This window comes from Lactuca serriola, chromosome 7, assembly GCF_051521515.1.
Source record: "Lactuca serriola cultivar US96UC23 chromosome 7, Lser_US96UC23_V15, whole genome shotgun sequence".
In the NCBI taxonomy this organism is placed as follows: domain Eukaryota; kingdom Viridiplantae; phylum Streptophyta; class Magnoliopsida; order Asterales; family Asteraceae; genus Lactuca; species Lactuca serriola.
Window position 1 is genome coordinate 187,400,399 of NC_136414.1, and position 12,951 is coordinate 187,413,349.

General features: G+C 33.9%; 2 protein-coding genes and 1 long non-coding RNA gene across 3 annotated transcripts; 1 reads left to right on the forward strand and 2 right to left on the reverse strand.

The window, feature by feature from the left end:
• Positions 1-7,280: 7,280 nt before the first annotated feature.
• LOC145062758 (uncharacterized) lies at positions 7,281-8,763 on the reverse strand. Its single transcript, XR_013687705.1, has 3 exons — positions 8,688-8,763; positions 7,903-8,589; positions 7,281-7,527 (listed from the first exon to the last, which is right to left on the reverse strand). It is a non-coding gene; the product is annotated as an uncharacterized LOC145062758 (long non-coding RNA).
• A 91-nt stretch (positions 8,764-8,854) lies between these two features.
• LOC145064650 (uncharacterized) lies at positions 8,855-10,456 on the reverse strand. The gene is made up of 7 exons (XM_079012058.1): positions 10,381-10,456; positions 10,278-10,294; positions 10,134-10,191; positions 9,926-10,062; positions 9,665-9,832; positions 9,337-9,387; positions 8,855-8,979 (listed from the first exon to the last, which is right to left on the reverse strand). Exons 1-7 carry the CDS (start codon positions 10,454-10,456, stop codon positions 8,959-8,961), a joined length of 528 nt encoding a protein of 175 aa, XP_078868184.1. The 3' UTR covers positions 8,855-8,958.
• Positions 10,457-11,939: 1,483 nt separating this feature from the next.
• On the forward strand, positions 11,940-12,398 carry LOC145064651 (putative F-box protein At3g16210). Its single transcript, XM_079012059.1, has one exon. It carries the CDS (start codon positions 11,940-11,942, stop codon positions 12,396-12,398), a length of 459 nt encoding a protein of 152 aa, XP_078868185.1.
• Positions 12,399-12,951: the final 553 nt, after the last annotated feature.

Here is a 12,951-nt window from a genome sequence, read left to right on the forward strand (position 1 = left end):
TCAGAGGGGTAGGATGATATTTTTTATTTTTTATTTTTTTATTATTTTTTAAATTATAACACAATAAAAAATGGAAAAAAGAAATAATAAGGGTAAAACGGACATTTCAATATTTTCAGGACCAAAAGTAAAGAAAAAACCTTGATTTTGGATCATCCATGTAAGTTGGAAACTTTTGGACCCTATCCAAAGTTTTTTAAATACCACAAGGACCAATTTTACATTTCTTCAACTTTATTTGCATGTATAAAAACATTATATATATATATATATATATACACTATAGGTGACCAACCCTAGTAGGTAAAATTTGGCTAAGAGGCAAAACTAATCATATTTTCTAGCATTTGAGCATAAACGAACATTTTGTTAAGTATTAGAGGTTTTTATATCAATAACCCATAAACATAACTGAGTTTGTAGGGCCTTGAGTATAAATAGAGTTTGGGTTAGGCCTACATCCAAACATATTTAAGTCGTCTAAAGCTTTCTTCTTCGTCGTGTGATCCACAGTTGTCTTCTAATTGTTCTATGTTGAGTGGTTTTGTTAATAGTCAATTCCTCTTTAAGATTTTATTTTTTTCTCCTATTATTTTATGCGAGGATGGATACTAAAATGTTTAGATTAACCGACCTTATAATCTTGTAAGCTACATTTATTGAATATTTCTCTTTGAAATTGTATGTTATGATAACATAACTTTTTTATTACTAAAATTTAGTGTAAATATATCCAAATGTATTATTGTCTTGGATTTACTCATGCTCATGGTCGTAGCGGATGTTTATAAATTGTATTCAATGTTGAATTGAATGGTTCCAACTTCTTAATGATCGGGCTTACATCCAAACATAAAACCTATCTTTTTTGCTAAATCTTTCTCCTTCTCCATCGTGATTCAGTGCTCCTTCCTTTCTCGTATCTGTTGAGTTGTTTTCTTAATTTCCCTTTAAGATCTTTTTTTGCCTTACAGTTTATATGATTATGGCTGTAAGGATATCCAGATTCATCGACACTATAATCATGTATTGATGATATTTTTTGAAAATATATTAGATAATGTAGTTGAGCATAACGACCACCAAACTTTGGTTATTTGAATATCTATTTTGTATACATAGGACATGCGCAATTAGTTCATTGCATTTTAATAAGTTTATCCCTATCGCTTTCGTTCACAACCAATTACTTTTTTCATTATCTCAGTTTTGAGTTAATTTGTTAATTTAGATGCATGGCAATAGGAAGTACATCATATAACTGAGAACATAACTATTTTATAATTTTTTTTTATGTAAATATATTACTTCTATTGGAGTTGTTCATGCTCATTAGTTTCACCGTCAATCTTAGTTGATGAATATGTGGTGCATCCATTTACTTATGTAAACCATCAAGACATAAAACGGCTAGGGTTTTATATTATTATCAAATGAGAAGTACAAGATACAATAAAAGGAAAATACATACTAGCTAATTACAGTTTTCTAGCTAATAGGCCAACATAAGACCCAATACAAAATAAAGTCCATAATCTTATTATCTTAATATCCCCTTCAAACTCACAATGCAACAAAGCAATATGCATTGAGAGTTTGTCATACATAAAATGAAATCGATGAACAGTCAATGGGTTTGCAAGAATATCAACAATCTGCAAAGTGGAGAGGAAACATAAGGAAGAGAGATAGTGCCATTCTACAGACGATGTCGTGTGTAATGACAATCAATCTCATTTTGCTTTGTACGCGCATGAAACACTGAATTATTGGCAATCATTATCACACTCTCGTTCTCATAATCCAAAGGGGTAGGCTGATAGATGTGAATGCTGATATCTGCAAGAAACCATCTCAACCAAACAATTTCTCAAGTAGCGATAGCCATGGCTCAATGCTCAAATTCTGTAGAAGATTGAGAGACAATATCTTGTTTCTTGCCTTTCCATGATATCAATGAATCTACTAGAAAAGCACAATACCCAGTAGTGGACTTACGATCATAAATATGACTATCCCAATTTGCATCACAATAGGCATATAAATCAAGAGAGGATGTTGATGGAAACACAAGAGTGGGGAACTGATTACCATGTAGATATCTCAAAATACAAAGAACGACTCCCCAATGAACAGTAGTAGGAGCAGTGACAAACTAGCTAACCACACGAACTGCATGAGCAATATCTGATCTAGTGACAGTCAGGTAAACCAAAATCCCTACAATGGCATGATAAAGGCTTGCATATGATAATGGGACACAATCAGTTGGAGAGTACTTTTCATTACTCTATATAGGCATATCAACTGTCCGATTATCCGTGAGTCGTGCACGTTCAAACAAATCAGAAATATACTTCGTTTGAGATAAAAGATAACCATTTGGAGACTGAGCAACTTCAATCCCCCAAGAAATACCATAGCAAACCCATGTTTTTCATAGCAAAATGGTGACCCAAATCACGCTTTAAAGACTTTATACTATCATGATCATCATCAGTAATAATCATGTCATCGACATATAATGAAAGAATAATCCGAACTGCATTCGTATATCGAACAAATAGAGTCGAGTCATTGTTACTTGGTTGAAAACCAAACGAAGTAATCACCATAGAAAATTTCTCAAACTAAGCACGAGGGGCTTGTTTGAGGCCATATAGTGTCTTCTGAAGCCGACAAACTTCACCTGATTGGTAAGCAATACCAGGGGGGAGGAGACATGTATACTTTCTAATGAAAATCACCATTTTAGAACACATTCAACCATATATATGGTCTAGCTCTGCCATTGTTCACTACCTTTCATATTTGCATAAAAGTGAACCAAAGAGTAACAATCATGATAACACATAAATATTAAATAGGTAACACAAGATGTGACTGAAACAAGTCGCATTAATTACTAGACAACCAAAATGTTGAAAATGTGCTAATTACATTAATATCAACCTACAATTTTGCATCTAATATGCAAGTCACGATAGCATCAACCAAAATGTAGGTATGATTATGATCAAGAAGTTTAAGCTTACAGTCTCATTGACCGAACCAACGTCTCATGTTGAACAAGGGTTTCCAAATAATTTGAAAATAATAAAATAAGTCATTTAAATACTGAATCATACTCGTCTTTTTCCTACGGAAACAAACAACAGATATTTTTCGCAAGCTGTCCCCGTGTCTATTAAATGAAGGCTTTCAACACATTTAAAATGTTTTGTATGTGAAAAGCATCATTGAAGTTCACTAGTCTTGATTATTGCACACTCGTCTTGGAATTATAAAATTGGACCCCCTCCTTATAAGTGTTGATCAACAAATCACCATTGTTGGTCAGTTGCAAAGCTCCTTTGATTGAAATCAAAGAACCATCTGTTTTCAATTTTAAAACCACAAACCAAGAAGCATCTCTCCATACCTAATTAAACAACTTTCACAAGAAATCAAAGCTAGAGAACCTTGGATGGTTGTTAGTTTGTTCAATACCCAACTCAAACCGGGTACATGCAATGTAATCATACCAAAAACATGAGTGTTCAAATCGAAGGTCAGTATACAAGAAATTCCTTTATCTTGTGATTCTGTATGATAAGCTTGTACCTCTCCAATGAAACACTCCACAGAAAGAATACGCGTGATATGACACATAAGTAGACTGAGGTTTAGGGAAGCAATTCCACACCAAATGCCACTCTTCACAGCATAAACAAATGAATGGTCTTTGGCACACGATATCAAGACAATTTTGTAATCATTATTGATTGGATCGAATCCAAACCCAATCCCTGCCCAAGGGAGTTTGTGAACTCCGAGGACATTCAGGCACACTTAGTAAGAACCTAATTGAAGGGTTCCATAGACTCAAATGATTTTTAATCCGCAAACAGATGATTCCATTACATGAATCAACAATTCTGCCACTATGAAACTGAACTAGTGTTATACCAATGTATCCACGTTTACTGCACAATGGTAACTGGTCTTCTCCATGTAATGTATAAAAATCTGCGTCTTCATTTCTGTAACTCTTTCCATGTCTGAATAGAATTTTTTTGTGGGGATCGAAAAGTGTGCATGCCAAAGAAACTGGGGCTAGAATACAACTGCATAATGACTTAGAGAGTGACCTAAATCCGAGGAGGGATTTAGGCAGTAGTCTTGTAAATACTTGAATAATTAACTCTTCACATAGATAATCTAACATTGTTTAGTCCTGCATTTTTTTTAACAAGATAAAAATCAGCTGAAATATATCAAACTATTTGTGTTAGCTTTTCAATGAATCAAATTCTTGACTGAAATCAAACAAAATCAGTTAAGTTTAAATTTGGTTTTCCTTATTCCTTGTATAAATATGCCATATTCTTTATTGATGCAACAATACTGTTCATTTGCTACCTCTCCATGATAGAAGATAGAAAACTTGAAATTTTAGTAGCCATCATCGAATAAATTGATAGGGAAAAAGATAAGATCTTAAAAGGGGAATTGACTATTAACAAAACAAGTTACCAGAGAAACGGAAGAAGAGGAACGACGGATCATGATGAAGAAAAAAAGCTTAGACGCCTTAAATATGTTTGGATATAGGCCCAACCCAAATTTTATTAATCCTCAAACTCTTTAAAGTTTAAATTATTTTCTATCTGATATTTATTTCGTTTATAAAATTTAATTTTGTTTATTTTTTGAAGTGTTTATATATAGAATTAGTTATTTAACAGAATGATTAATGTTATTGCAAATAAGAAATTCTTATGAAATGTATATTTACTATTCAGTTTTTCACCAAACACACATATATACTATTCCAGCTTTTAAATTTAGTTAATTGTTTTAATTAATATATGTTTATTTTTTTTCTTTATTTTAGGAAAAGATTCAAAAGGAGAAGAGGAAGATGCAAGAAGAGCTCGGGAAGGGCAAACACTTAAATGAAGAACATTGTCTTCTTTGATGCCCTTGGTGAGAGCCGCGGACAAGTTCGTGGAGTTGGAAGGAAACCAAGCATCAACAATCATTTAATTCCAAATCAACATTACAAACCTTCCAAATCCAAATATCAAAATACGGATAATTCCCAAGTTGTTGGATTAACCCAACAAATGCAATTTCAAATGCAACAATACATGTAACAAATGCAACAAATGCAACAAACGTACAATAATTCATTCGTGTCCGTAATTCCTTACTTCCAACCACCAACCACCAACAGTGCCATAATTTTCATTTAATCCCAATATGTTTCAACAAAATACCTTTGAAGCAACCAACGAGACCGATGAGAGCAATGAAGATTGTGATTAATCTTTTATGTTATTTTAAATAATGTTTGTTGTAGACTTTTTATTGTATTTTATTTTGTTATATAGTAGATCTTGAATTTAAACTTTGATGGTTTGTTATGTTTGTTTAGTGTTTGACATTATGTTGCATATATAATGGCTAGATTTGTTTTTAAAAATAGGTTTGGTATATATAACAAAATTTGTGAAAAACATTTAAAAAAAAGACTTTACCGACGACATGTCTTCGATATAAGTTATAAGTCAGAATTGTAAAATGATTATGACTTATACCGACGGCATGTCGTCGGTAAAGCTCAAATGAAAAAAACGGTTACCATCATTTCCCGACGATAAGTCGTCTGAATAGGTTGACCTTTCCCGATGACAAGTTGTCGATATAGGGTTGCCTCTGTACCGGCGACAAGTCGTCTGCTAAAGTATATAATAAAACTTTCTTTTTCTTGAAAATCACTTCCAATGACCATTTTCAGACGACAAGTCGTTGGGATTGATTGACCTATACCAACGACATATACCGACGATATTGTCCACTTATGTAGACGGAGCTGTACCGGCAACTTTGTCCAGAAGACTTGTGGTCGGAATAGGGTTTATCGACGACTTGTAGTCGGCATAGGGATAGAAAATATCATTGGTACAGGTTGCATCCTTGTAGTTAAGTTTTAGCCAAACATGTTTTTTAAATTTTTTATTAGAAATGCAAACTTCACTCTATTTTCTTAAAACGTTTTCTAGAAAACCAAAAGTCCAAAAGTAATTTTTAACAAACAAACATATCCTGGGTCTCTTACTTTAATTAGACGGAGACATTGAACAGTAATTAAGGAAAATTGCAAAGCCTTTTCTAATGCAAGATAAAAATACTCCGTTAATCCAAACAAAATCCACAGATCCTAAACATATCGAGATCTATCTAAAGATTTTAAAAAAAAAATCTTAAAACCCTACTCTCCTTACAACGTCATGCCGTCAACACCAGACACCACCATTCCCCGTCACCGCTGCCCCTGCTATATGCAGTCCCCGGTCTTCGATGACAACGTTTGAAACCGCAATAGTCGATGCTGAATGCCATCCCTTAACTCATGCCTATCGTCAGGTTTTGTCGTCACAACCTTAATATATCTCACGTCTTTTATTTGGCTATACGTAAAAATTTGTCATAATAAAGAGAAATGATTCTTATACAGTTCTACCCATTATCCAAATAGCCAAATAGGATACGCTAGATATGACTGAGAATTCTTCTTTTAGTTTGCTGTTATATATGTTTACTTGTATATATATCTTGTGTACTTGTTAATTATTTGGCATTGGGACTCGTAAATCTATAATGCAAAATATCTAAAATGTCATAAATTAATAGATATGATACTAACCTTAAAAATGAAATCACACCAAATAGCCTTTGAAGCCTTTTCTCATATATATGCCCTAGGCTTATATATGCCCTATGCAGACGACAATTATGAACTCTGTCCAGACGACTTGTCGTCTCTAAAACTTATACCGACGACATGTGGTCTGTAAAAAGTCGTCGGTACAGGTTCGTCGCTAAAAGTCAAAAATGTCGTCGGTACAGATGTCGTCGGTATACACGTCGTCTATAAAAGGTCGTCGGGATTGATTTTCGAGGAAATAAAGAAAAGTTTTATTCGGACCCTATACCGACTACGAGTCGTCGGTAAAAGTGTGACCCTATAGAGACGACTTGTCGTTTGGAAAAGTTGATCAATACAGACCACATGTCGTCTGCAATGGGAAAACCATTTTTACAGTTATAAAGCTATACAAATGACATGTCGTCTTTATAGCCCCTTTTTTTTAAAATATTTTCCACATGTTTTGTTATATATACCATTTAAAACAAATCCAAAAGAGATATTTGCAGAATAATATAAACATAACATAACATACCATTAAAATCCAAAAAACACTTAATAAACATATCATTCATAACATACCATTAATTTAATTTGATTTTACAATTAAAAGAAATTCTTCAGTTGAATTACAACATTTGACTATTGTAGTGTTATTATGAACTACAAAATTCATACAGAAATAAAAGTGACCAAAGGGATGCTGACTAAATCCTCCAAAGGGTTGCTTTTTTTTAACCCATTTGCATTTATTATTGCTAATTGTCCAAAAGGCTGACACTTAGGAACATGGCTTCCTTCTGCAAGTCCTTCTTAGCCGATTATTATGATTACTGTTAAGAAGCATGAAAATATTAGTTAAATAGGTCAATATTGATCACTCTGTAGTTATACAGTTAGGTCTTTGGAAAAAAAATGAAAACAGATTACAAAAAAATAAGAAAAAAATGTGAAGATATAAAGTACATTGCTATTTACTGCATTTACCATCTAAATATGGAAAATGCACTAAATGGCAATGTACTTTTGCTTTTGAGTGAAGAGGTAGATAAGGTTAATAGCAGAAAATACAATAATCTTTGGGAGAGTACTGTGCCACATTCCATATTCGATTAATACTTTTTAAAGAATACTATACTATAATAAAACCAAATACACCCAACAAAAAATAAGCATATGATTTTGAAGAAAACATAATCTCAACTGACCTTCGGATCTTGTTCTCAAAGTATTTTGCTGCTTCATCATCCGGAAGACCAGCAAGATTCCATTCCAAAGAACAACTGAAACATGGTATTGACTAGGGATGACCATAACCGGATACCCGCCTATTTTAGCTGGAACCGGAACCACTCCCAGAACCGACAGTTCTGAAATTATTGGTTTTGGAACCAGAACCGCTTACAGCGGTTCCTAGAAATTTGGAACCGCTCCCGGAACCGCCAAGACCGGTTCCGGTTCCGGGTACCCGGTTTTTTGAATATTAAATTTCTTTATTTTATACATATGCCATTGAAACAAACTTATAAAAGCAATAGGAGTTCAAGATATAAACTAAATATATTAAAAAAAAAAAACTTGATCTTAAAACAGCAACAAGTGGAATTTAACAAGTCAGCAATGTCTGTAGTTTCAATATGTGAAGGAAAAAGAAATTAAGAATTATCAAGAAACTAAGAATTGCAAACAAATTAACAATTGAATTAACTAACTGACCTTTGCACCCTTCTCTTCATATCATCAATACTATTTCATATTCACAAAGAGACAATACCTTTAGACACTGACTGAAAATAAACCCAGGGAATATCCTTGTCACCATATCCAATTGAACGAGCAACTTTCTTAAAAGAGCAAAACTGCTTTTCAGGGACATAAATGTTTTCCTGATAAACCTGCATAATGTACATGAATGGTGTATGTCACCCTACTTAATCATGCTTTTACTAAAATGCCAATAAAAGTCTGGGGGGATTCATGTAACATTCTTTACCTCAGCTACTAGAAGAACCTGACCTTCTTTCTTGCAGAACTCAACAATGTCTCGTTGTTCTCTTCAGCAAGAACCTACACGTATTTAGAAAGAAAAAAAACTGGAAATTAATTATCATAGCATAGAGAAAACACATTTATTAGTGTTTAAAAACTAATATAGACTTACCTGGCCATTTGGGTTTCCTGGATTAATGAAAAAAAGGGCTCTCAGAGTAATACCCTTTTGTCTAGCAGTTGAGCTCAAAGACCTCAACTCCCTACCATGTTGCTTAATCAAGATAATAAGGAACCTGAAAAATCATTATGCATTGCTCTATTATCTTTCTTGTATCCAAAACGTTTTCAAAAAAGATACAGTGCATTTCCTTAAACCCTTAAACTGCACTTCCTGTTTTACCCCTGTGACTATATGTCTATATGCACCAGTAGCTCTACCAGGAGTTTGATCAAGAATCTGCCATGCTCGTTCGATGAAATCAGCATTGTAAGTTTTATATATGCAAATTAGTATACTTGAATGCATATATTGATTAAAAAGATGGAAAGTTTTCTATAAATATACTCATTATTAATTATTTCCCCGATATATACATCCCTGACATGCTTATTTAATAAGGTTTTTTAGTGAATCCAGTTCATTACATTACCTGAGCTAGAGAGACAATTTCACCACGTACAACATACTCACATTTCAAGACCTGGAAATTAAGGGGAAAAAATTAGTACAAAGGACATTCTAGCTAACCTTTCCTTGTTGGTGTTATAGAAACAGTAAAAGGGACTGGATCTACTTGAAATTAAAACCCCTAGATTAATCTTCAAAATCAAAAACAAAAATTAAACAGTTATCTTGTACCGAACTCCGATTCAGGCGTTAAGATTTAAACTGTATAAAGCTCAAGTAAGCGAACTAAAGCAAACAAGATCAAAGCGATGAACAAAGTGAAAAACATAAATGAGAAGCAAGGAAACGACCTTTGGGTTGAGGGAGTCGATAGTAAGCGGCGGTGTTGACTTGTCAGAAGCCATGGATGTGTCGGAAGGAAGAGATGTGAAGAATCGAGCAAGCCTAGCAGAAGTGTAGTACCGATTTGAAGAAGAAGACGATTGATGATGGGGATTGAGATTACAGATGAGTAGAACCTGGGAAAGGAATAGAGATTACAAGTTCCTGGTATAGAAGAAAAAACCGGACATCCAAAGAGTCGAAATCCAAAAGAGAAAGGGGGAGAAAACCTTTGTTGGGCAGCCGACTGGGATCGGCGAAGCAATTGAGAGGAAAATGTCTGGGCAGTCGACTGGAAAATGAAGACTGAAAGGGTTTTTGTTATGGTAAAACCCTATAGAGACGACATAGAGACGACATGTCGTCTCTATAGGTAAACGAAAACGGCATTAAAAAATAAAATAAAATAAAAAAACGGATCACGCGGATCGGTCCCACCTTTTCCAAACGACATGTCGTCTGGATAGCTTGACCAAAACGACATCGTATTCCATTTCTGCAAGACGGATAAAAAAATATATCAAAATTAATTTTTAAGCACCCTATAGAGACGATATATCGTCTGCATAGGCTGACGAAAACGGCATCGTATTGCTTTTCTGCGACAAAGGATTAAAATAACTCGAAAATATGTTTTTAATTCCTCCTCACAACGACATGTCGTCGGTATAAAAATTCGATATACCCCCAATATTTTGCCCCTTCCCGCCGAACCTATGCAGACGACTTGTCGTCTGTATAGCTTTTCTGGTCAACGACATGTGGTCAATGTTTGAAAATTCTGTCCAGACGACATGTCGTCTCTATAGATCGACTTTTGCCGACGACATATGTCGTCTGGATAGGTGTCGTCTGCAAAGGGTTAGATCCTTGTCGTCACAACCGCAATAGTTGATGCTGAATGCCATCCCTTAACTCATGCCTATCGTCAGGTTTTGTCGTCACAACCTTAATATATCTCACGTCTTTTATTTGGCTATACGTAAAAATTTGTCATAATAAAGAGAAATGATGCTTATACTGTTCTACCCAATATCCAAATAGCCAAATAGGATACGCTAGATATGACTGAGAATTCTTCTTTTAGTTTGCTGTTATATATGTTTACTTGTATATATATCTTGTGTACTTGTTAATTATTTGGCATTGGGACTCGTAAATCTATAATGCAAAATATCTAAAATGTCATAAATTAATAGATGTGATACTAACCTTAAAAATGAAATCACACCAAATAGCCTTTGAAGCCTTTTCTCATATATAGCAGATTAATTCCGGCTTTTTTATCTCTTCTCATTTGAAACCCATGGTTTGCCTGCCTGCCTGGCACCCATCTAAATTCCAATGCATCCCCTAATTAAGTGAATCAATATTCAAAGGAAGATCACAAAAGACAAAGTTGGAAGTATGGCTGTAAAGATATCCAGATTCATCAACATTATAATCATGTATTGATGATATCTTTTGAAAGTATATTAGATAATGTAGTTGATCATAACGAAGATCAAACTTTGATCATTTGAGTATCTGTTTTGTATACATAGGACATGCACAATCGGTTCATTGCATTTTAATAAGTTTATCGATTGCAAGTATGACAAACAGAACTAAATAGAATTGTATCACCAATATTTATACATAAATAAATAGGCTTATATATGCCCTATGGCTTTCATTCACAACCAATTACTTTTTTCATTTTATCTCAGTTTTGACTTTTGAGTTAATTTGTTAATTTAGATGCATGACAATTGGACCTAGATCATGTAACTGGGAACATAACTATTTTATTATAAATTTTTTGTGTAAATATATTAATTACTTCTGTTGGAGTTATTCTTGTTCATTAGTTACACCGTCAATCTTAGTTGATGAACATCTGGTGCATCCATTTACAAAAAACATGAATATATATATATATATATATATATATATATATATATATATATATATATATATATATATATATAAATATATATATATATATATATATATATATATATATATATATATATATATATATATATATTGACAAGAATTCTAAACTTATTCAAACAGAGAAGAATTTTAATTGCACCCTATTACAACTGATTTTTATCTTGTTGGAAAAATGCAGATGTCAGAATATATATGCGAAGAGTTGATTGTTGAAATATTTACAAGACTACCACCCAAATCCCTCCTCGATTTAGATCACTCTCTAAATCGTTATATACTTGTATTTTTAGCCCTGGGTTCATGCGCATGCACACTTTCCGATCCCCACAAAAAATCCGCTTCACGCATGAAAATATTGACAATAATAAAATAGCAGAAGACGTTTATACATTACACGGAGAAGACGAATTGCCATTGTGTTTGTTTCCCAAACATGGATATATTGGTATAACAACAACAATTCCGTTTCCTTGTAGCAATAGGTTCAGAACTGTTGGTTCATGTAATGGAACTTTCTGTTTGAAGACTAAAAATGGTTTGACTCTATGGAACCCTTCAATCAGACGCAAAGTAAGAGTGCCTGAATGTCCTCGGAGTTCTGAACTCGCTTTGGGAGGTATTGGGTTTGGATTTGACCCAATCAGTGATGATTACAAAATTGTTTGGATATCATATGAAAAAGACATTTCATTTGTGTATGCAGTGAAAACGGGCACTTGGTGTGAAGTTGCTTCCCCTAAACCAGTTTACTTATGTGTTATATGAGGCTTTTTTATTCAATGGAGTGTTGCATTGGGAAGTAACTCGTGATCATATCAAATCACAAGACATATACCTCCTTCCTATATACTGACATTCGATTTGAGTACTCATGTTTTTTGGTATGATTCCATTGCCTGGACCCACTTGGGATTGGTTAACAACACGAATAACAACCATCCAAGATTCTCTAGCTTTGATTTCTTATCGTATGGATGTTGATGATACTTGGATTCGGGTATGGAGAGATGCTTCTTGGTCTGTGGTTTTTAAATTGGGAACAGGTAAACTTCCAGTTGATGGAGCTTTTCAATTCCAACCACAACCGCAAACGACCAACGAGTGTAATTTGTTGCTCACTACTTATGGGGAAGGGTTCCAAATTTATAATCCCAAGACAGGGGTGCGATCAGGAGTACTTGGATTCAATGCTGCTTCTAGTTTAATAGACTTTCGGGAGTGTGTCGAAACACTTCATTTGTTAGACATAGGGGAGGTTGCTTGCAAAACAACTCAACTATGAGGAAAAACTTTACATCATATATTTGGGTTTTTGACG